The 24471-nt window shown below is 53.1% G+C and overlaps 1 protein-coding gene and 1 non-coding gene across 10 annotated transcripts; both read left to right on the top strand.

The window, feature by feature from the left end:
- Window positions 1–1659: 1659 nt before the first annotated feature.
- PTCH2 (patched 2) lies at window positions 1660–17410 on the top strand. 9 transcript variants are annotated; one of them, XM_032877600.1, is made up of 22 exons: window positions 1665–1951; window positions 2401–2593; window positions 8186–8375; window positions 8481–8550; window positions 8734–8825; window positions 9435–9630; window positions 10653–10774; window positions 10941–11088; window positions 11170–11262; window positions 11393–11548; window positions 11645–11737; window positions 12530–12655; window positions 12749–12867; window positions 12979–13327; window positions 13464–13776; window positions 13866–14008; window positions 14096–14276; window positions 14409–14689; window positions 14800–14937; window positions 16353–16495; window positions 16579–16678; window positions 17089–17410. In XM_032877600.1, the coding sequence occupies exons 1-22, from the start codon at window positions 1880–1882 to the stop codon at window positions 17353–17355; spliced, it is 3585 nt and encodes a 1194-aa protein (XP_032733491.1). In that variant the 5' UTR covers window positions 1665–1879; the 3' UTR covers window positions 17356–17410. The 9 variants fall into 9 exon arrangements, with proteins under 9 accessions (XP_032733498.1, XP_032733494.1, XP_032733496.1 ...); XM_032877601.1 differs by having other exon boundaries at window positions 1666–1951; window positions 9435–9543; window positions 11170–11301; XM_032877599.1 differs by having other exon boundaries at window positions 1666–1951; window positions 11170–11301.
- Window positions 17411–20970: 3560 nt separating this feature from the next.
- LOC116879436 lies at window positions 20971–21086 on the top strand. Its single transcript, XR_004385016.1, has one exon. It is a non-coding gene; the product is annotated as a U5 spliceosomal RNA (small nuclear RNA).
- The last annotated feature ends 3385 nt before the right edge of the window (window positions 21087–24471 follow it).

Here is a 24471-nt window from a genome sequence, read left to right as displayed (position 1 = left end):
GAGGGAGAGGGAGAAGCAGGCTCCCCACTGAGCAGGGAGCCCCATGGTGGGGTACGGGGTTCAATCCCAGGACCCCGGGATCATGGCCTGAGCCAAAGGCAGACACTTAACCGACTGAGCCACCCAGGCGCCTCTGAGGGTGCACTTTCTTGAATCCTCCTATTCCCCCATCTTCCTCAGAGGCCGAGGTACACTTTCTTTATCCACAACAGGTTAACAGGGAAGAAGAAAGTGCTATGCACCTACGCTGCTTTTAATGTTTTAATGTGTAGTTACTAGGCCAAAAGCATTATGCATGAATTAATTCTTCCATAGGCATTTTGCTGTATGAATGGACCAAGAGATGGGACAAACCTGTTAGGTGTTCAACCCCACAGCCTAAAGTTTCCCTTTCCACAGGACGGAGGCTCTGGAAATACTGTTAATGGACACGTTTTCAAAAAACAATTCGGGAATGTGTAGCAAGAGCCATAAAAATGTTCATACTTTTTAACCCAACACCCTCACTTCTGGGAATCTGTCCTAAGGACATTCTCCAAATAATTGATACAAAGACTATGTGGTAACATGAAATGTTAATGATGTAATGGTAAACAAGTCTGGAGGAACTGACCGAGAAATTGGCCAGAGATAGTAGTAGTTGTGTTAGAGTAATGAATTTATTAGTTTTTTTTCTCTTTCCCAAACCTTATATGTTAGAGTATTGATTTTACCTCCTCTGACACTCAGGGTTAATCATTCAGAAACCTGGCAGAAAGAGCACTCAAGACAATTTAATAAATTTAATAAAGGAATTATTCCCTGTTTCCAGTCCTTTACACCCTGGTTTCTGCAACTCTCAGTGACTCACTCAACCATTACTGAGCACCTTAATTGTCAGTGAGGGAGACAGACTTTCAAGTCCATAAATAGTGTGTTACAAGGAGCACAATGAAGGGCCTGCCAGGAGGGAGGTGTGAATCAAGGAAGGCTTCAAGGAAGTGTGATTGGCTCGGGTTCGTTTTGAGGGTTGTCTTCCAAGACAACAAGGCCACAACACGTCCAAAGGCAGAAACGCCGAGAATAACATGGTGCTTTTAAGAAATTACATCTAATTCCCCAGGGCTGGAAGGTACATTGAGTAGATGTGAAGGAATTATGGGAGAGAAGGCTTTAGTTAGATTGTGCAGGGCTCCGTGCTCCAGATGGGCTTTGTGTTTTGGAGCGATCATCAGATTTGCATTTTAGAGAGATGACTGTGGCCTCGGTGGAGAGTGGACTGAAAAGGGCAAGAATGGAGGCAGCAAAGACTGAAGTCTTTGGGTCTTGGCTGGGCCTGCCAGCAGATACCCTTTCTCAGCATTGGCGTCTCCTGGCTTACGCTTGGCCAGCGCGGTGCCTCCCCGGGATCTCCCTCCCTGCTCCTCCCCCAGGGCCCCGCGGGCGGCCGGGGAAGCGAGGCGTGGGGTGGCCCTGCCTGGGTGGTCTCCTGCCCCGCCCCCACCCGCGGCGCCGTCGCCTAGCAGCGGATCCGGCTGCGCGGCTCCGGGTAATTTGCGGACCCCTCAGCCAATGGGAGGGCGTCGTCCCGGCCCGCTCCCTTTTTCTGGAGCTAAGGACGCCTCCTCCTCACTGCGTTCCCCACCTCAAGACGCGCGGGGTGTCGCGGGCCGGTCGCTCTGCCTGCACGCGGGACCGACTCCCGCACCCGCGCCGCGCTGCGCTCGCCCCCCATCGCAGCCGCCGCGGCACCCCAGCACCCCACCCTCACGCACGCCGCGCCTAAGCGGCCCCACTGAGTCCCGACGCGGGGCTCCGCGGTACCTGGGTACCAGGCCAGCTTATGAAGAATCCCAGATAACGCGGGTTGGGGGCGCCCACGCCCCCCATCCCCGCCGGCATGGCTCGGCCGCCGCCACTCCAAGAGCTGCCCCCTGGCTATACACCCCCAGCTCGAGCCGCATCACCCCAGGTGAGTGGATGGGAAGCCAGAGGAAGAAAGATGGGGAGCAGATCTAGAGATTCCCCAGGTTTGCCGTTCTACAAGGTGTAATGTCGCTATAGCGAAGGGTTATAGCGTGTGTGTGTGTGTGTGTGTGTGTGTGTGTGTGTCTGCGTCTTCTCATCTGGCCGGTGAGAGTGTGTCTGGATTTCCCCTCTGTCCACCTGAGAACAGATGAGTGCATATGTGTCCTACTCTCAGGAAAGAATCGGGTATGTATTGGGGCGGGAAAATGGGGGAACAAGAAACAGTTATATCTTTTCCACCTTTGGGCCTTGTGTCTGTGTAGGTTCTACCTGTCCTGCATCCCAGAAACCAAGAACCTGGGGCTTGGCAGGGGGTGCACATAAGGAAGAAAGGGGAGGAATTCTTGCACTGTTGCAGTAATGCCTGGCTGACCCTTCTCTTTTCCATCCCAGATCCTAGCTGGGAGCCTGAAGTCTCCACTCTGGCTTCGTGCTTACTTCCAGGGCCTGCTTTTCTCTCTGGGCTGCGGGATCCAGAGACACTGTGGCAAAGTGCTCTTCCTGGGCCTGCTGGCCTTTGGAGCCCTGGCACTGGGTCTCCGCGTGGCCATCATTGAGACAGACCTGGAACAGCTCTGGGTGGAAGGTGAGTTGTGGACACTAGTCAGAGCTGCTTGGGTATGGTGACCCCAAGATAAGAACAGGGTGAGGAGCTAGCTGTTGAGTTCTGGTGGGCTCCGCCCTGGGTCTGGAGAGGGTACCTGCCTGCCAGAGCCTGGGCGGCTAGGAGTAGTAAATGGACATCTGCAGATGATGGGCCCCTGTGAATAGGTATGAAGAATAGTTATCTGTGAGTTTGTGTGTGTCTGTGTGTGTAGCAATTATTATGTGTAGCAATTATTACCCACTTTTTATGGGTATTTTTTACTGCATGGCAGGGTTTGCAAAGGCAACCAAAATCTTTCAGTAGCAAGGAGAGTAAAATACGTGCTGGGATATAATATACAATAGAATATATAATATGATGATTGGAATAAGAGAAGGCAGGGAGAGATCACACCTGACCAGGAGAATCAAGAAAATTAACACCTGGGCTCGGGAAACTGAGTAAATAATCTAGCAGGCCTCCATGCAGAGGTCCCATTCTTGGAGTCCCATGCACTGAGACCTCCTGCAACCACTCAGTAGAAAAAAAGTGGTGCAGGGTCTACACTTTGAGGAAACAGCGAGGTCAGACACAACCACATCCTCACTTCCTGGTGGAAGCATTAGATAAAAATGATTTCTTATTAATAATTTTGGCATATCTCCTTTCCTGGGGCCTTTCCTATACTAGCCTTCAATAGAGTCAAACTCTCCTCTGTTCTTTCCTGGGAAATTTGCATTGGTGGGTCCCCCCTAAACCTCCCCAGCCCTGGCCAACACCCAAAGGCAGGCCCAGGTTAGAGTCTCACACCCTTGAGTTATTTCAAATGCTGGCAAGCCTGAGGATGCAGAGCAGATGTTTCTTGGAGCCTGCATGCCTGCCTGTTGGGCTCCCACACCCCATCCCCACCCTGCCCCAGCGCTCCGCAGCCTCACACATACGTACGCACTCTAGGCCAGCCCTGGGGTCCAGAGCAGATGTTTCTCTGTGCCTGCCTGCCTGCTCCCAGCCCCAGGACACACATGTGCATACATGCACATACACATACCCCACCCACACCACAGCTGCCTGGGTGGTCCCAGATGACTGTTGGATTTCCTGCCACAATAGAAGCTGTTTCCCCCCCACCTTCCTCCTTCATTTCCCAGATCTTTCCCATCTAAACACTGCTTGAACCTCCATGTTCCTCATCCTCTCTCCTACACCCTAGCACAGGACAGGCTAGATCCCACCAGATCTTTGCTGCTATTTGTGGAGGGGTGATGTAAAAGGCTGGGGGCCAATTCCTAGGGCTGCTTCCTTTATTTCAGAACACTGCTCTGTCCCGTATCAGCCAGGACTGGGGTGAAATAAAAGTGATCCTGACCTGATCTCATCTCTGTACATCCATTGCTAAGGCTTCTCCCAGCAGTGCCCTGGGCAATGAGGGGCTGATCAAAGCAAAGACCAAAGAGTATTCTCTATTCCTTTCCTGTTTTGCGAATACAGAAAGCAAAGAAAGGAGCAGGATGAGTTAGGGTCCCCTCCAGCTTTGCCATGGCGAGAGACAGGCTGTGACTCACCCTTCCTGATCAATTTTAAAGCTAAAAGGCTCAGAGATAGATTGATCTCTAAAATAAAAATATATATAACATTAGATATAAAATATGTACAACATTAGACCCCAACTGGTACTTACAGGAACAGTGATAGAGATGACTTGAAATGGGAGCTGTCCCTGTAAACAAGAGACATGTATCTAGAAGGCAGGATGAAACATACCAGTTGGTGGACCCACTATCCACTCAAAAATGCAAGGCTGAAACCTTGGGAGTCAAGCTCAGTTCTTCTTGCTTACCTAACTGGTTACTAAACCAGCAAATTCTTCTCTCTTAACTTCTTTCATAACAGACCCCTCCTTTCCACCCTTGTGGCTGTTGTTCTAGTTGAGGCCTTTCTCCTGTCTCTGGTAGTACTCTCCTGATTGTATCATTTAATATGCTTTTGGCCACATGAAAGAGAAAAAAGGAAAGGGGGGCAGAAGGAAAGAAAGAAGAACAGGAAATCCGGTAGTAGACAGTAGAGCCGTTCCTGGATGGTTAATTCAGCAACCTAAGGACATCAGCAAGGACCCATGTTCTTTCTATCTTTCTCCTAACCCTTCTTCAGCATGTTGGGCTTTTGTCCTGTGGCTTATCACCTCCCTGTCCCAAGTGGCTACTGCAATGGTCCCTTTTTGGAAGTGAGGGAGAATTTACCAGAAGCCCTCCCCCCTCCCCCCAGCTGACTTCCCATTTGGTCACTTGGGCAAGAACTGTGGAGCAGCCAATGCCTAAACCCTTCACTTGGCAAAGGCAGTGGAATTACTGTGATTGACTAATCAGATCTCACCCCCTGAGGCTGGGGAGGGATCTAGCTTCCCTGACTCACTGGGCCTTTCAGAGGATGGCCAACAAAATCAAGTCCATTAGAGAAGTGACCAATCTTCTGCAGGACTTGCCTTCTAATCTGCCTCCACACTGCCCTCCTGTGGTGTGTCTAGTTCTGTCCAAGTCGGTCCCCTGCTTAGAGCCCTTCCACCACTTTCTGCGAGGTTCTGGGGAGTCTCCAGAATCAAGTTCAGCCTCCTTAGCACACATTTTAGGCCCTCCGAAACCTAACTCTTGATTTCTGCTCCAGAATTGACTCTGCCTCACTCAGCAATGCTGAGCCTTTGGCAGTTCCCTAGACCTACTTGGTCCCGAACGCCTTTTCGTGACTTCTTCCCTTGGCCAAAAACCCTGTTCACTCACAGCTCCGCTCCAGAATGTGTTGTTAGGTGATGAAAAAGTCAGGTCATCTCATTCTCTGCTCAAAACCTTCCATGGCTCCCAATTTACTCAGAGAAAGTCTGCGTCACTACAGTAGCTTACAGGCCCTAACATGTGAAATTTCTGGACCAAAGATTATGGACATTTCTCAGGGTCTGATATATATTCCAATATTGCTTCCCTCCAGATATCATACCAGCCTACACTCTGATGGTAGGTTAGGGTGCACTCCTGTAAGCCAGCAATGAGGGCTATCATTTTTATTTTTGTTAAATTGATAGATGGTAATTTATTGCTGTTTTAATTCATATTGCCTATGATATAGGATTGTATATATTACCATTGTAGGATTACCTATAAGGTGGGTTCATTTTCCATGCTAGCTAACAACTCAGAGTCTCCCTTTTGTAAAGGTACAGAAGTTTTTAACAGACTTGTTGATATTGATGTCTCCTTCCCCTGTTCTCCTCCTTCCCCCCCATTCAATCTTTTTTACTCCAGTTCTTTCTCATTTTTCTGTCCCACAGTCTCTTTCTCAGCAACCATTAAATAATAATTCTTTATCCCTACTTTGTGCTGGGCAGTTTCCTAAGTACTTTGCCTGCATTGATTCTAATTCTGCCAAGGTAGGCACATTCCCCATTTGACAGATGAGGAAATTGAGGGCAGAGAGACTGGGTCATTTGCCCCAAGCACAGACCAAGTGTTAGAGCCCAGGCTCAAAGCCAGATGTGTCCAGAGCCTTCAGGCTCTCCATTACACCTGCTGTCTCTCCTTGGCCACACAGCACATCCCAGTTCATCTGTCCTCACATCTGTCACCATCATTGTTGTCAGCCAAGGTTTACTTTTTTCTTTGCCTCATTTTTTCCAAGTATTCTCTATTTTCTTTGATGTTATACTTTATATTTTCACTGTTTCTTTCTTTTGCTTTTTTTTGTTGTTGTTGTTTTAAAGATTTTACTTAATTTTTTGACAGAGAGAGACACAGCGAGAGAGGGAACACAAGCAGGAGGAGAGATAGAGAGGGGGAAGCAGGCTTCCTGCTGAGCAGGGAGCCCAATGCAGGGCTCGATCCTAGGACCCCAGCATCACAACCTGAGCCAAAGGCAGACGCTTAACCAACTGAGCCAACCAGGAGCCCCTTTCTTGCTTTCTTGATAGCTCTTTCGGGTTCCTCCCTTCTCCTGTGCGCCTCTCTCCTCAGCAAGGTCATTTACTATGAAGAGCTTATTTCTGTCCCCTCCGGTCCCTCCTTGTGGAAGCTCTGGCCTAAGCCTTGTGAAATAAACACTGTAGTCCAGGCCTGGGGGAGGAGTGGGGAGTCAGAGAAGGAAGAAAATGGGACATGTGCTCAGCATGGCTTTGGGAGACCGTATCTGTGAGGGAGGGCCAGGAAAGTGGTTTGAGTGGGGGAGGTGTGAGCATATGGGCAAGTCTGTGTGCAGGGTGTGCGGCCCTCATGAATGAGGTGATCATATGGGTTTGAAAAAGAGACTGGGGAGCACGATGATCGCAGGTGGGGCTGGAGTCTCACAGAAGGTGTACGTATGGGGCCCAGAGGTGACAGGGACCCAACAAGAAGAGGCCCCGGACAGGTGGCAGCAGAACTGAGCCTGAGACCAGACGAAGGCCGTAAAGCCTCAGCGGTGGTTTGGCCCTTGCCCTCCTCCAAACCCCAGTCAGGCCATATCCCCTCACAGCACCGCTGCCCACACACGCCCCGGGCCCCAGTTACAGAGCATGACTCTGTGGTCAGCACAATGCAGGACTGGAGGGGTGCCGAGATCAAGGAGACCGAGGCAGGTCTGGCTCTGGGCCTCCTGTTGCCTGGACAGTGAGATCTGAGATCTGGAACTTTTCTTCCCCTTGGCCCATGTTGGTCCCCATGTCACATCTGCCAGGTGATCCCAGGTACTGCCTACATGAGGAGAAGCAGTGTGCTGACCCCATCACACTGAAGGGGGTCTGATCATCCCCCTCATCTGTGCCACCACAGGCCCATTATGACCAGCTGCTCCTATCCCTGCCCTCTTTAGCATAACAATTTGCAAAAAGACGTATTTCTAGAAAGCACTGCCTGAGACAAGCTGACCTGGGAACCAGCCATAGCACTAGGCCTATTCTTTGAAGAGACCCTCCCAGTGGCAGTCTCCCTTTTTTTTTTTTCATTTTTTTTAAAGATTTTATTTATTTATTTGTCAGAGGGAGAGAGAGCGAGCGAGCACAGGCAGACAGAGAGGCAGGCAGAGGCAGAGGGAGAAGCAGGCTCCCCGCCGAGCAAGGAGCCCGATGTGGGACCCGATCCCAGGACGCCGGGATCATGACCTGAGCCGAAGGCAGCCGCTTAACCAACTGAGCCACCCAGGCGTCCCGGCAGTCTCCCTATTGATTCCTTTTGTCCCTCCTTATCTTCCTCACCAGAGCGCAAAGGGGCTAAGTGAGGGCTCCCTTACCGGGATACCTCCCTAACCCCAGCCCTGCCCCAACTCATACTGACCTCTCATTCTGAAGTAGTTTGCCCCACACTGAGCCATCCTGGTTTATGGGGAAATCTTAGACCACACAAGAATTCCACAAGGCCATCCCGCTGAGGTCTCTCACTTCCACACCAAGCTCCAGATTTAAGCAGAGCGCCAGGAGCTTGGGGAGTCAGCATGACCATCGAAGAAAAAAACAGGGGTTCCTCTCAGAGCACTCCTCCTCTCTGTCCTGGGAAGCCTCAGCCGACTAGGGTCCCACACCCCCAGAGCTCTGATCCACTGAGGCTCTCTTCCCCCCACTCTCTCTCTGTGCTCTGGCAGTGGGCAGCCGGGTGAGCCAAGAGTTGCATTACACCAAGGAGAAGCTGGGGGAGGAGGCTGCCTACACCTCCCAGATGCTGATACAGACCCCACGCCAGGAAGGGGAGAATGTCCTCACACCTGAGGCACTGGACCTCCACCTCCAGGCAGCCCTCACCGCCAGTAAAGTGCAAGTATCACTCTATGGAAAGTGAGTCTGGCTGAGTCCCTGAGCAGCTGGGAGCGAGGCCTGTGCGGCCGGGCTGGCGTGGGAATTCCCCTCTTCTGCTGATCTCTTGTGCCCCGGCCATTTCAGGTCCTGGGACTTGAACAAAATCTGCTACAAGTCAGGAATTCCCCTAATTGAAAATGGAATGATTGAGCGGGTGAGTGTCTAGAGCTGTTCTTTGAGCCTGTGTCTGGGGGAACCTTTTCTGCAAGTAGGGAGGGCTGTGAGAGACGGGGAGGTTAAGAGTTGGGAGGTGGGGGGTTACAGAGGGCATCCTGCAGAGACTGTGGAGAAAGGAGCCCAGGGATGGGACTGATGTGGCCTGGGGTGTCTGTGGCAGATGATTGAAAAGCTGTTTCCGTGCGTGATCCTCACCCCCCTCGACTGCTTCTGGGAAGGAGCCAAACTCCAAGGGGGCTCTGCCTACTTGCCGTGAGTGCCCTGCTTCAGCGAGCTCGGGACTTTCCCTGCAGAAGAGAGGCTGGGAGGACAGAGGATGCTCGAAACCGTACCAAGGGCCCCAAACACCTGTGAGGCTCGGGCCTGAGCACAGGCTGCCCCATGGGTCTCTCCACATCCCCCATCTCCTGGCCTCTGAAGGAAAGGAAGACTTGTCTAATTTAGACAAAACAGAACAAAGAGGGAAAAAAGATCCCCAGAAAGCGACATTGCCCAGAAGAGTTAGCTAGGTAGGGGCTAAGCTGTTGCCGCAGGCCGGAAAGAAAACCTGTTAGAGGCAGGTGTCCACCGGTTATGTGTTAGAGTCAAAGGTAGCCAGCTTGGGAAGGGACTCGGTGGGGCTTTTCTGGGCCTTTTCCTTGTGTTAAGTTCTGTCTGTCCTCATGTCCGTATCAGGGCAGCCACCTGGTGGGCTGGTGTAGCCTGGGAGTTCTGGGAACCTGAGCACTGCAGACCCTTCCTATGGTGGGGCAGATGCATGAGCTGCTAGGAGGAGAATGGGAGACAGCAGGGGTCCCCAGCAGCCTTTTGGAGGGTGGGAATTGATCCTTTACCCTCACCAACCACGGGCTCTCCCCTCAGCGGCCGCCCTGACATCCAGTGGACCAACCTAGACCCAGAGCAGCTGCTGGAGGAACTGGGCCCCTTTGCCTCCCTCGAGGGCTTCCGGGAGCTGCTAGACAAGGCACAGGTGGGCCAAGCCTATGTGGGGCGGCCCTGCCTGCACCCTGATGACCTCCACTGCCCACCTAGTGCCCCTAACCATCACAGCAAGCAGGTGGGTGCCAGCCGGGTGTGCCAGCTGGAGAAAGGCTATTTTCCTTCCCTTTCCCCTCCTCAGATGTTCCTCTCTTCTGGGAGAGAGCAAACTGTGCTCTGTGCTCTGCCTTCCGTTCCCTGGACATTGTCACCGTGCCCCTACTGCGCCAGATACCTAGGCTCTCCCTTTCCCATTCAGTTCTCCTAAGGAACCCTCACGCGGGGCGCCTGGGTGGCTCAGTGGGTTAAGCCTCTGCCTTCAGCTCAGGTCATTCATCTCAGGGTCCTGGGATCCAGCCCGGTATCAGCGGGGAGCCTGCTTCCCGCTCTCTCTCTCTGCCTGCCTCTCTGCCTGCTTGTGATCTCTGTCAAATAAATAAATAAAATCTTAAGAAAAAAAAAAAAAAGGAACCCTCAGGTGATATATGAATCCCTTTGTGCTTTGCTTTTTTTTTTTTTTTTTTTTTAAGATTTTATTTATTTGTCAGAGAGAGAGGGAAAGAGAGCGAGCACAGGCAGACAGAATGGCAGGCAGAGGCAGAGGGAGAAGCAGGCTCCCCGCCGAGCAAGGAGCCCGATGTGGGACTCGATCCCAGGACGCTGGGATCATGACCTGAGCTGAAGGCAGCCGCTTAACCAACTGAGCCACCCAGGCGTCCCCCTTTGTGCTTTTCTAAGGCCAGAGACACCGGTCTTTATCCAAACAGACTTGTACAGAGAAACTGAGGGTAAACCAGCTAAGCACAAGGGTCATACCTAGTTTCCTGAGTGTCTCTGTAGCCCTGTGAATGTTAACCTTTTCCCAAAACCCACCAGAGCTACTCCAGCTCTTCCCAGAAGCCCATTTTCAGGCCTTTCCTTCCTCTAGTGGGCTTCTCTCTGCAGGACAATAGCTGTTCACTTTCAGGGTGGGCGAGAGGCTCCGGAGAATAGTTATCTCCACTGCAGGCAACGGAGCCCCATGGCGGGCATGGTTCCTGGAGGTACGAGCCCAGGGGCCCCCAGTTACCCATGACCAAGGCCTCTCCTGTCCCCCTCTAGGCTCCCAAGGTGGCTCAGGAGCTGAGTGGGGGCTGCCATGGCTTTTCCCACAAGTTCATGCACTGGCAGGAGGAATTGCTGCTGGGGGGCATCGCCAGAGACCTTCAAGGACAGCTGCTGAGGTATGGCCCCCCTGGGGGCTGGCAAGGGGATCCCAGGCGTGGGGATCCAGACTCTTGATTCCAAGCAGCTCCAGCAGAACCCTGCCCCCATTCAGCCCCCGGCTGGGTGCTCCAGCCCACTCTGACCCCTGACTCTCCTCTACTACCACCCCCCCACCCCCGCCAGGGCAGAGGCCCTGCAGAGCACCTTCCTGCTCATGAGTCCCCGCCAGCTGTACGAGCACTTCCGAGGCGACTACCAGACGCACGACATCGGTTGGAGCGAGGAGCAGGCCGGCAAGGTGCTGCAGGCCTGGCAGCGGCGCTTTGTGCAGGTGCGTCTGGAGCCAGGGATGCGGGGGGGACTGAGGCTACGCCCTCCTCCTCTCCCCCTCACCTCTGCCCTGTCCTCCCAGCTGGCTCAGGAGGCCCTGCCTCAGAATTCATCCCAGCAGATCCACGCCTTCTCCTCCACCACCCTGGATGACATCCTGCGCGCTTTCTCTGAAGTCAGTGCTGCCCGCGTGGTGGGAGGCTATCTGCTCATGGTGGGTCCCGCTCCTGGCACCTCGCCCCAATCTCCACCCGCTGCTCCCCCCGGGAAGCTGCCGTCCAAGCCTGTGCCTTCTCTCCCCACAGCTAGCCTATGCCTGTGTGACAATGCTGCGCTGGGACTGTGCCCAGTCCCAGGGTGCAGTGGGCCTTGCAGGGGTGCTGCTGGTAGCCCTAGCAGTGGCCTCGGGCCTTGGGCTCTGCGCCCTGCTTGGCATCACCTTCAATGCTGCCACTACCCAGGTATACCAGGACTCCCGCGCAGGCGTTGGGGGGGCAGTGGTTGTCTCTGTCCAGGCTACTCAGTTCCTCCAGCTACCCGCCCCCGTGCCCCTCCAGGTGCTGCCCTTCTTGGCACTGGGCATCGGTGTGGATGACATATTCCTGCTGGCACATGCCTTCACAGAGGCTCCGCCTGGCACCCCTCTCCAGGTGAGGCCTCATCCGCCAGCCCAGGCTGGTCTGAAGCAGCTCAGCATAGGGTAAGAGCCTCTTGGCTGGGACGCCTGGGTGGCTCAGTTTGCTAAGCGTCCGACTCGATTTCGGCTCGGGTCATGATCTCAGGGCCCTGGGATGCAGCCTTGTATTGGGCTCTGCGCTCTGTGGGGTCCCTGCTTGAGACTCACTCCTTCTCCCTCTCTCTGCCCCTCCCCCTGCTCATGCTCGCTCATACTCTCGTTCTCTCAAATAAATCTTTTTTTTTAAGATTTTATTTATTTATTTGACAGAGAGAGAGAGATCACAAGTAGGCAGAGAGGCAGGCAGAGAGAGAGAGGGAGAGGCAGGCTCCCTGTTGATCAGAGAGCCTGATGTGGGGCTCGATCCCAGGACCCTGGGATCATGACCTGACCCGAAGGCAGAGGCTTAACCCACTGAGCCACCCAGGTGCACCTCAAATAAATCTTAAAAAAAAAAAAGCCTCTTGGTTTAGGCAAACTTAGGCTGGTAATCAACCTGTCTGTGCCTCAGTTTCCACATCTGTAAACAGGGGTGACAATAGTGCTTGTGCTGTGAGGGTGTTGTGAGGGCTGGTGAGAACTCCAGCTGAACAGTTAGAACAGTGTGTGTGACACGTGTGTGGTATGAACAGGGTATGTGACATGTGTGTGGCGCTCTGTAAGTGTGAGCTCCGTGTGGTTACTGTCCCCCCTCCTCCATCCCAAGCTCCCAAGCCTCCCCTTCGCTCTGCCTTGAGGACCCATGGCTCCTCCCCTGTCCTGGCAGGAGCGCACAGGCGAGTGTCTGCAGCGCACAGGGACCAGCGTCGCGCTCACATCCATCAACCACATGGTTGCCTTCTTCATGGCTGCCCTCGTTCCCATCCCTGCACTGCGGGCCTTCTCCTTGCAGGTGAGGCCTCAGGAAAGGGCCCAGGTTCCAGGTGAGCATGAACCCAGGGGCCTGCTTCATCCAGCCTTTGTGTCCCTCCTGTCTGTCCTCCAGGCGGCCATAGTGGTCGGCTGCAACTTTGCAGCTGTGATGCTTGTCTTCCCGGCAGTCCTCAGCCTGGACCTGCACCGGCGCCACTGCCAGCGCCTTGATGTGCTCTGCTGCTTCTCTAGGTACTGTCCCCACGTCTCCCGCCCCATCAGCCCTCACCTCCGTGGCCCCGTCCTGTCCCGTCTCACCAGCATTCCCACAGACCTGTCATCCCCATTCTCTGCCTTTTGCAGCCCCTGCTCAGCTCGGGTGATCCAGATCCTGCCCCAGGAACTCGGGGACAGGACGGTCCCTGTGGGCATTGCCCACCTGACGGCCACAGTTCAAGCCTTCACCCACTGTGAAGCCAGCAGCCAGCATGTGGTCACCATCCTGCCACCCCGCGCCCACTTGGTGCCCCCACCTTCTGACCCGCTGGGCTCCGAGCTCTTCAGCCCGGGAGGATCCACGCGGGACCTCCTAGGCCAAGAGGAGGGACCCAGGCAAAAGGCAGCCTGCAGCTCCCTGCCCTGTGCCCGCTGGAACCTTGCCCATTTCGCCCGCTATCGGTTCGCACCCTTGCTGCTCCAGTCGCACAGCAAGGTGAGACCCTAGGCCTGGAGAAGGCCGGGTGAGCCAGGGCCGGGGCTTCAGTGCGTCTGAGCCCCAAGAAGGGTCGAGGGCCAAGCCCCCCGCCTGAGCCTCCGTGGTCCTCCAGCTTAGCTGCCATTCCCCACAGGCCGTGGTGCTGGCGCTCTTTGGGGGTCTCCTGGGCCTGAGCCTCTACGGAGCCACGCTGGTGCAGGACGGGCTGGCCCTGACGGATGTGGTGCCTCGGGGCACCAAGGAGCATGCCTTCCTGAGCGCCCAGCTCAGGTACTTCTCCCTCTACGAGGTGGCCCTGGTGACACAGGGTGGCTTTGACTACGCCCACTCCCAACGCGCCCTCTTTGATCTGCACCAGCGCTTCAGCTCTCTCAAGGCCGTGCTGCCCCCCCCAGCCGCCCGGGCGCCCCGCACCTGGCTGCACTATTACCGGAACTGGCTGCAGGGTGAGAGGCAAGACGGCCGGCCGGGAGGGCTGCTGCAGGCCCGAGCCCCTGCGGCCACAGCCTGACGCCCCTCCCTCGTCCACCCCCAGGAATCCAGGCTGCCTTTGACCAGGACTGGGCTTCTGGGCGCATTAGTCGCCACTCGTGCCGCAACGGCTCTGAGGATGGAGCGCTGGCCTACAAGCTGCTCATCCAGACCGGGGATGCCCGGGAGCCCCTGGATTTCAGCCAGGTTGGAAGTGGGGCCGGAAGGGTCGGGATGCAAAGAGGGGCCCTAGGCCTCGTGGGCCCAGACGGTCAGCCCTCTCCACCTCTGCAGCTGACCACAAGGAAGCTAGTGGATAAGGACGGGCTGATTCCACCCGAGCTCTTCTATGTGGGGCTGACCATGTGGGTAAGCAGTGACCCGCTGGGCCTGGCGGCCTCACAGGCCAACTTCTACCCCCCACCTCCCGAGTGGCTGCACGACAAGTATGACACCACGGGGGAGAACCTTCGAAGTGAGTCCTGGGGAAGAGGCGGGGACGGGGGGGAGCCCAGCAGGAGCCTCAGCCTGGGTCCACACAGGCCCTACCCACTGCTCCCCCTGCTCACAGCCCCCCCCCTTCCCTGCCACCCCCTACCATCTGCAGTCCCAGCAGCCCAGCCCCTGGAATTTGCCCAGTTCCCCTTCCTACTGCGTGGCCTCCAGAAGACTGCGGACTTCGTGGAGGCCATCGAGGGGGCCCGGGCAGCGTGTGCCGAGGCAGGCCGGGCCGGGGTGCGTGCCTACCCCAGCGGCTCCCCCTTCCTCTTCTGGGAGCAGTATCTGGGCCTGCGGCGCTCCTTCCTGCTGGCTGTCTGCATCCTGCTGGTATGCACCTTCCTCGTCTGCGCCCTGCTGCTGCTCAACCCCTGGACGGCGGGCCTCATAGTGAGTCCTTGTGGGGCTGAGGACACAGACACCCCTGGCTCCCCGCCCCTGCCCTGCCCTGCCCGTCATCCCTTCACCCCGGAGCCCTGGGTGAGCCCTGCCTTCCCCAGGTACTGGTCCTGGCGATGATGACTGTGGAGCTCTTTGGCATCATGGGTTTCCTGGGCATCAAACTGAGTGCCATCCCCGTGGTGATCCTTGTGGCCTCTGTAGGCATTGGTGTTGAGTTCACGGTCCACGTGGCTCTGGTGAGCACAGGCACTGGGGGAGGGGTGGACCCACTGATTCAGGGGTCAACAAATATTTATCAAGCTCCCACTATGTGCTAGTCACTATCTAAGAATTGGTTTCAAGTTCCTGTTCGGGCACCCCCCCTCAAAAAAGAATTGGGGATATAGGGGCACCTGGCTGGCTCAGTTGGTAGAGCATGTGACTCTTGATCTCGGGGATATGAGTTCGAGTCCCACATTGGGTATAGAGATTGCTTAAATAAACAAACTTAACAAAAAGAATTGGGGATATAATAGCAATCCAGGCAGGCTGGTTTTTTTGGTTTTTTTTTTTTTATGATTTTATTTATTTATTTGACAGAGAGCGCACAAGCAGTGGGAGTGGCAGGCAAAGGGAGAGGGAGAAGCAGGCTCCTCACGGAGCAGGGAGCCCCATGTGGGGCTTGATCCCAGAACCCTGGGATCATGACCCAAGCGAAGGCAGTGGCCCAGCAGACTGAGCCACCAGGTGCCCACAGACAGGCTTTGCCTTCAAGGAGCTTATATCTTTTAGTGTAGAGATAAACAAAAACACAGGAACAAATAAATAAGCAGCCATTTCAGCAGAGAGGAGGGGACAAAGCCTTGACCAAAATGGGGACAGAATATAAGTTGAGAAAATGGGAACCAGTAATTTTTTGGATGGTTTTACTGTGAAGGTATCAGAGAAATGGGATGGCAGCTGGATGGCAACAAGCGTACAGACGCTGAGAGGGAGAGGCTCAGCCCCTCCCACAGCTCGGCGTTCTCTAGCTCAGGAGGAGTGGGACGGGGGCAGGGGCCGCAGACCCACAGGCAGCACCGACACAAACCTGGCTGGACCCCGCAAACTGCTCCCTTCCTTTTCCCTCCATAAGAGCCCTGTTCTTCTCCTTACAAGAACGATAGATAGTCCTTGGAGGGTGGGGAAAGCCAGCGTGCAGAGAAGTACAAAGGAAGAATTAGAAATCCTCTGAAATCCCATCCCAACAAGTAACTGTGAGCACGTTGGTGTCCATCCTGCTGGACTTCTGGACCGGGATCAGCAGACTTTTTATGTAAAGAGCCAGACATTAAATATCTTAAGCGGGCAGGTCCCAGAGTGTCCCTTGGGATCCTACCATTGTACTGTAGCCCCGAAGCAGCCACAGACAATAATATGTACGTGGATGGGTGTGGCTGCATTTCAGCTAAGCTTTATTTACAAAAACAGGTGACAGGCTTTGTTTGCCAACTCTTCTAGACTTCTCGCTGTGTCTCACTGTAGACATGTACAGTGTTCCCTAAATAGACTCAGGCATACTTCCTGGACAGTTCGAAGCTCAGTTGACCTGACCTGCGAGCCCTGGGGACAGATGAGAAGTTGGGGGCATGGCTGGCCAAGGAGCAGCTACAGGGCCTGTCTGTCCCCACAGGGCTTCCTGACCACCCAGGGGAGCCGGAACCTGCGGGCTGCCTGTGCCCTAGAGCACACCTTGGCTCCAGTGACCGATGGGGCCGTCTCTACATTGCTGGGTCTGCTCATGCTTGCTGGTTCCAACTTTGACTTCATCATAAGGTAGGGGAGGGCTGGGGCAGGGAGGTGCAGCCTGCCTGCGCTGGCCACAGGGGCTACCCAGGCTGACCACCTGCCCCACGCAGGTACTTTTTCGTGGTGCTAACAGTGCTCACACTCCTGGGCCTCCTCCATGGGCTCGTGCTGCTGCCCGTGCTGCTCTCCATCCTGGGCCCCCCACCAGAGGTGACCATACCCTCCCCCTGCTCCCAGCCCAGGGGTTGGGGTGGGACAAGCAAGGGAAGAGTCAGAGCCAGGAAGAAAATCTCAGTGGCCCAAAGACAGGACTCAATTCACAGGGACCCTCCCCATGAGGTCAGCTGAGGCTGGCAGCCTCTCCCTTTGCCCAAACACCATGTCCCTGCCCCTCAGCTTTCCTGGCTTCTTCATGGGACCCACCTTAGTGTTTAGGGTCCAGAGCAAGGTGCAGGGTTTGTCCTAGACCTTCACATCCTGTCCCTTGTCGGCTCTTATATCCTTCTAGAAGCCAACAAGGGCCACAGCTTCCCAACAATCCTGGTGATGCACCAGGGAGCTGCTGTAGGGGACTGACATCCTGGGAGCCCTGGGCTCACTGGGACCGATGTCTCCCCCAGGTGGTACAGATGTACAAGGAGAGCCCAGAGGTCCTCAGCCCCCCAGCTCCACGAGAAGGAGGGCTCAGCTGGGGGTTGTCCCCCACCCTGCCCCAGAGCTTTGCCAGAGTGACTACCTCCATGACAGTGGCCCTCCACCCACCCCCACTGCCTGGTGCCTACATCCATCCAGCCTCTGATGAGCCCACTTGGTCCCCTGTTGCCACACCAGCTGCCAGTGGCTCCAGCAACCTCAGTTCTAGGGGACCATGTCCAGCCACTGGATGAAAGAGTGCCTGAAGCAAGGAGACTCTGCTTGAGCCACATGAGGTCACTGGGAAGTATTGCGGGGTGGGGGGTGGTGTTACTGAATGCAGGACAGCTGCCTGGAGAACCCCGCTGCTGCTGTCTCTCTCATCCCCTCCCCTGCCCCAGCGGTCACAGACCTCCCTGCTGTCCTATGAAACCAGCAGCCTCTGGGCTCAGAGCAGCCTCGACACCAGGCTGTGTGTGTGGGCGCCTGTCCGGATGCGGGGAGAGGCCAGCAATTCAGGCTGCCATCAGGCCCTCTTCTCTCCCCACCCCCACACCCCTGTGCTGCTGGCCCCTAGCAGACCAAGACGGAGGGGTCCTCTAGCACCCTTTGGGAGGCCTGGGCCCCCTATGCTTGGCAGCTGCCCACATCCTACCACATAAATTATTTATATGAAGATGTTTATTTTTGTAGTTTGTATAGATGGTAGCTACGCTGAAAGTTTTATTTTTAAAGAGTGAAATATATTCTATATGAACTCCTCTCAAACGACTTCGGCACTTTTCTTTTGAACAAACGGGAGTTTGCAAGTATGGGGGTGTCATAGTCTGAGTTCCTGAGGCTACTCTAATCCTGGGAGGTAAAGGCCACAGGTGCTAAATTTTTGTAACATAATTTGGGTCCATTTATTCACCTGGCAAGTAATGATGATCAGCAAACGTACGCTGGTCATATAGTTGGCAACAGGACCTGAGTTAAGTGCTCAGTGTGTGAAAAGATACAAAGGTTTTTGATGTCAAATTCTACGCGGTGTGGCTTTCAGGCCGGCCAGGTCCAGCTGCACACACCTCTCCGGCGCAGTGCCCACCTGGCTGGTTCAGCGGCGCGAGGGGCGTGGGCGGAGGTGGAAGGTGAAGAGGAAGCCGATAGGGAGAGGAGTCGGTTGATGCAGAGGTGGGAACAGCAGGTTCTTGGGAGAAGTTTCAGGTGCTGTATGTCTAAACCTAAGGCAAGAGGCCTCTGCAAGTCAGCAGTCTGATGCCCCAGAGGCATCTCTGGCCAGACAGCCAGGAGACAGAGTGGAGGAACTGTCCAGAAACAGATTCTGCTATCTGCCGATGAGGTGCTATATTTAAGCTGATGGTGCTATGATGTCACATAGCCCCATCATACAGAGGCCTAGAAGATTCTGGCCACACCACAGGGCTAGAATCGAGCACCTCACCCTAGGAGATGGGGGAGGCCTTTTATGGCCTTCCCCCAACTATTCCAGGGCTCAGTCTCCAGAGACACAAAGATCCAGCCTGGGTTCTAGCCAGCCACTCACCAGGAACAACCCCACCTTAAGAGCACTGCCTTCTCATATCCCACCACCAGGCTAAAGGCCAGAAAATCACATTCCAACTAAATGCAAAATTAATTAGTTAAATGCATAAACAAAATTACAGCAGTTGAATCAACACTAAAATGCCCAGGGGCGCCTGTGTGGCTCAGTGGGTTAAGCATCTGCCTTCAGCTCAGGTCACCGTCCTTGAGTCCTGGGATCTAGTTCCTGCATTGGGCTCCCTGCTCAGTAGGGAGCCTGCTTCTGCCACTCCCCCCGCTTGTGCGTGTGCTCTCCCTCTATGTCAAATAAAACCTTTTTAAAAAAACACTAAAGTGCAGGAAGCCCAGGTGGCCCAGTCGATTGAGCCGCTGCCTTCCATTCAGGTCATGATCCCAGGATCGAGTTCCTCATCAGGCTCCCTGCTCAGCGAAGAGCCTGCGTCTCTCTCTGCCTCAGCCTGCCACTCTGCCTGCTCTGCTCTCTCTTTCTCTCTCTCTGACAAACAAATAAATAAATAAAATCTTTTTTAAAAAACCTAAACGCTAAAATGCCTAAAAAGATCTAAAAGGAGGGGCGCCTGGGTGGCTCAGTGGGTTAGAGCCTCTGCCTTCGGCTCAGGTCGTGATCCCAGGGTTCTGGGATCGAGCCCCGCCTCGGGCTCTCTTCTCTTCAGAGAGCCTGCTTCCTCCTCTCTCTCTGCCTGTCTCCCTGCCTACTTGTGATCTCTGTCTGTCAAATAAATAAATAAAATCTTAAAAAAAATTTTGTAAAAAAAAAGAAAACATTTAAAAGGAGTGAATAGTTGGCCTTGAACCTAAAGTAGTGCAAGGGATGGAGGCTGGATTTCAGTCTGGTTGTGTTTGGGTCACTATGGAGGGGCCTTTGGGTGGAGCAGGAGAGCTCACTGAGCTCGAATAATATAAAATATGTCAGCCTACCATGCCACTTACAAGCAGAGCGGCCTAGAAAAGCTAGCTGCCATCACTGTGTTTCCATGTCTTCATCTATGAAATGGGAAGATTAGAGCCCATCCTGTAGGGTGCAATTTTTCCCCCCTCAGGATTTTCAGTGAAATCACTTATGTAAGAAATAACCTGGTATCTCATAAGTCCTCTCTAGTTTTGTAGTTTGTATAGCTATTAGCTGTGCTGAAAGTTTTTGCTCTGGAAAGTTATGCTCAGGGCAGCCCACCCGGCGTGGCACCTCCAACGACTCAGTCCTGACTTCAGTACTCTTCCGTGGCTCCCCATCACAGACAAGATGAAATCCAAGCCCCTTCCAGGTGCAGCTTGCTCTAGCCTCTGCCATTACTCCAGCTCTCTCCCAGACAGTGCCTAGTCAGAATCCCACCCTCATTCAGACACACTACACCCTAGACAGGCTGAATTACTTTCAGTGTGCATCTCCTATAATTTCACATAGGCGGTTCCTTCTGCTAAGAACACTTTTCCTCCTTGGTGGAACCATCTTTTAATAAATAAATTGGATGCCGTCTCTTGCAGGAGGGGTAGTGATGTACCTCCACAGAGGGCCTGAATGTCGTTGCTTTACTGTTTCCAGTTCTGCCCCAGCACTGGGTTGGGGGGGGGGGATGTGCAGGGAGGAGCGGGAGTGGGGGGAGGTGTAGGGTGTCCCTGTGGGTATACAATGATAAGCATCTAAACAATTGGGGCAAGAGCGCCTGGGTGGCTCAGTGGTTAAAGCCTCTGCCTTCCGCTCAGGTCATGGTCTCAGGGTCCTCGGATCGAGTCCCGCATCGGGCTCTCTGCTCAGCAGGGAGCCTGCCTCCTCCTCCTCTCTCTCTGCCTGCCTCTCTGCCTACTTGTGATCTGTTGTGATCTGCCTGTCAAATAAAAAATAATAATAATAATAATAATAATAATCTTAAAAAAAAAAACAAAAAACAATTGGGACAAACGGCTCCAGCCTCGGTATAAGGCTCCATACCCGCAGGCACCAGCGGGAAGCACCCTTATCTCTCTGGGAAAACAGCGCGCGAGTTCCCGTGCAGACCACAGAGAAAAGAGGAAGAGCTACCGCCCGGGGGTCCCCCTGGCGCCTCCCCGCCGCGACAGCTGGGGTCTCCCACCAGCCCGGAGCCGCCTTGATTTGCATACCCATGGTGCACCACGAAAAGACAGTTCCACGATGCTTGAGTTCCACCCCACGGAGATTTGTGCACCGTTTCAGGACGTACCGCCTGTTAGAAGTACACGATGCGTACAAATTCCAGGCAGGGAGCACGAACCGTGCAGCCACTGAACAACCATAACTGTGCTAAGAGCTGTCTTGTTCTAGGAGGTTTCAATAGAACAATAAACGTATACTCTGGTTTCTCTTCAAATCGCATAAATCTTTCGCCTTTTACTAAAGATTTCCGTGGAGAGAAACAGTTCTGAGTGATCGCACAATTTTTTGAGACCTCACTTAGTGAGGTCTAATTTTTTGGCATGCAAAAATAGAAATGTATATTTGTGACCTTTGGTGGTGCGGTTTTAGTCATTCTTTGCACAGAAATTAAGTTCTTTTTTAAGGTGTTTACTTGTTGCTATTCATGTGATCAATGTCTTGCCTTCCGTTGGTGTGGGTTTTCTTACTATTGCTTTACAGTAGTGTAGGTTGCTCGAATTTATTCCGTGGGAGGGTTAGGACCGGAAAAGAGTAAAAAGCCATGCACGTTTTTCCTAATATCTTTCTTTTAAATTAATTCTTCTCTTATTGCTTTTTCTTTTTTTTTTTTTAAGATTTTATTGAGAAGAATGCGCCTGGGTGGCTCAGTGGGTTAAGCCTCTGCCTTCAGCTCAGGTTATGATCTCAGGGTCCTGGAATCGAGTCCCGCATTGGGCTCTCTGCTCTGCAGGGAGCCTGCTTCCTCCTCTCTCTCTCTCTCTCTCTCTCTCTCTCTCTCTCTCTCTCTGCCTGCCTCTCTGCCTACTTGTGATCTCTGTCTGTCAAGTAAATAAATAAAATCTTTAATAAAAAAAAAAAAGATTTTATTGAGAAGAGAGAGGGAGAGAAGCAGGCTTCCCACAGAGCAGGGAGTCAAATATGGGGACGGTGAGATCGGACCCCAGCCAAAGGCAGATGCTTAACAACTGAGCCACCCAGGAGCCCCTCCTCCCAATATTTTTGCCTTGAGATACAACAACAAGGGGGAAGCACAGTCCTGTCTCCCATCAGACTCCACAGTTGTTTCCACGGCAGTCTGGTATGACTTTTTTCATGCTGAACTTTCACATCCAACTTTCACTCTAGGACGGTTTTTCATGCTGAAGATAGCAGATTCCTTACTATAAGGAAAGGGCTTAATTTACTTAATTTTTCCAGTGCACCAAGCACTGGGGGAAAAAAATGGGTAAGTAATATAATTGGGATAAGTAACTTACAATCTTAGTGATTAAGTGCCATACAGAAGCATTATGAGAGGATGGATACGGCTCAGCACCAAATGTGTCCTCGGATTTTAGACCCAGCTCCACCCACCTATCTGCATCTTCTTGCCCAAGCTCATTTGATTTTCTGGCTTTAAGTGGACACCATCTCAGAGCTGGTGATGGTCCACAAATTTACAGCCATCAGTAGGTCCCATTGATGACTATATTCATGCAGCTACATTTCACCTACTTCACCCTGATCCTGGAAGAGATCTTGAGGGATTCATGCAAAAACCCCTCCTCAACTGTTCTCCTTGGACTACACCCCACCCCTCCTATCTCTTTGTCCCACACTTCCACACAACACTCAAAGAAACTGGGGGGCTTTCAAGTGTTACCTTTTTTTTTTTTTTAAGACTTTATTTATTTATTTGACAGACAGAGATCACAAGCAGGCAGAGGCAGGCAGAGAGAGAGGAAGGAAAGCAGGCTCCCTGCCGAGCAGAGAGCCCGATGTGGGGCTCGATCCCAGGACCCTGGGACCACGACCTGAGCTGAAGGCAGAGGCTTTAACCCACTGAGCCACCCAGGCGCCCCTTTTAAGTGTTACTTTTTAAAAAAGATTTATTTGAGAGGGGCGCCTGGGTGGCTCAGTGGTTGAAGCCTCTGCCTTCGGCTCAGGTCATGATCCCAGGATCCTGGGATCGAGTCCCGCATCGGGCTCTCTGCTCATCAGGGAGCCTGCCTCCTCCTCCTCTCTCTCTCTGCCTGCCTCTCTGCCTACTTGTGATCTGTCTGTCAAATAAAAAAAAAAAAAAAAAGATTTATTTGAGAGAGTGCTCCCTGCAAGTAGGGGGACGGGCTGGGGGAGAGAAAGAGAATCCCAAGCAGACCCCCTGCTGAGCCCCACACTGCCCCATCTCTGGACCCATGAGATCATGACCTTAGCTGAAATTACCAGTCGGATGCTCAACCTACTGAGCCACCCAGAAACCCCCACATAGAAATTGTTTTAATGTAAAGCTGATCACACACTCCACTCTCCTGCATAAACCCCTCCAAAGTCTTCCCCAGGACACGTGCTTTACACCTTTCCTCTTTAAGTTCTCCAGTCCAGTGTTATCTCAGAAGTCCCCCCTCACCACCCCCTCTAAAACAGTCCCAGTCCCACCACATCGCTATTTATCATTTTAGCCTGTTTTATTTTTCTTCAGAGTACAAACTACTCGCTGAAATTATATCATACTTTAACTTGCTTGTCTGCGTATGTTTCTCCTACAATGTAAGCTCTGTGGGGCAGGGATTTTACCTGCCCTGTTCTCTGATGGATTCCATGACCCTAAATCAGTGCCTCTCACACAAGCACTCAATATCTGTGGGACAAATGAATGTATTTCTTTTCTAAGCATATATACAATACATAAACTGTTCCACTACAGTTCTCAGCACTTAACAAAATCAAGCTTCCTAAGAACCCTACTAAATAGATTCTGTTATTAGCTCCATTTTATAAATAAGGAAACTGAGGCATAGAAAGGTTATATACCCTCATTCAAGTCGCAAAGCCCCAAAGTGGTGGAATTAGGATTCAAACCCAGGCAGCCGAGCTCCAGAAGAGACATACTCTTAATCACTGTACTACTGATGGGATTCAGGACAAAACACAGTATCTTACCATATTGGATTTTTTTTTTAAGATTTTATTTATTTATTTGACAGAGAGAGATCACAAGTAGGCAGAGAGGCAGGCAGAGAGAGAGGAGGAAGCAGGCTCCCTGCTGAGCAGAGCCCGATGTGGGGCTCGATCCCAGGACCCTGGGATCATGACCTGAGCCGAAGGCAGAGGCTTAACCCACTGAGCCACCCAGGCGCCCCTCATATTGGATATTTTAAGCAATTTGAGAAACCATGAAAGTCACTCTCACCTCCCCATCCTACCCTACCCACACCCTCCCTTCTCCCTAGAAATGGGTCATTAAACCCTCACGTGAGCCCTACCTTCCTATACTGGAGGCAAGGAATCATCCTTATCTCCAAAGTCAAAGGGGCTCCAAGAAGAATCCAAACAAACAGGCCTGTTAAGTTTCCCCCAGTTTACTACACTTGCCTTATACTCTTTTTTTTTTTTTAAGATTTTATTTGAGAGAGAGAGCCACATGCACATGCAACCTGGGGAGGGGCAGAGGGAGAGGCAGAAGCAGGCTTCCCCTAAACAACGAGCCCAAGGGAGGGCTCCATCCCAGGATCATGACCTGAGCCCGAGGCAGATGCTTAACCCACTGAGCCACTCAGGCGCCCCACCGCATACTCTTTAAACCATCATATTCCTGGGGCACCTGGGTGGCTCAGTGGGTTAAAGCCTCTGCCTTCGGCTCAAGTCATGATCTCAGGGTCCTGGAATCGAGACCCGCATCTGGCTCTCTGCTCAGCAGGGAGCCTGCTTCCTCCTC

Source organism: Lontra canadensis, unplaced genomic scaffold, assembly GCF_010015895.1.
Source record: "Lontra canadensis isolate GAN:19392208 unplaced genomic scaffold, GSC_riverotter_1.0 scaffold60, whole genome shotgun sequence".
Taxonomy (NCBI): Eukaryota; Metazoa; Chordata; class Mammalia; order Carnivora; family Mustelidae; genus Lontra; species Lontra canadensis.
This window is presented reverse-complemented; position numbering and strand designations above follow the sequence as displayed.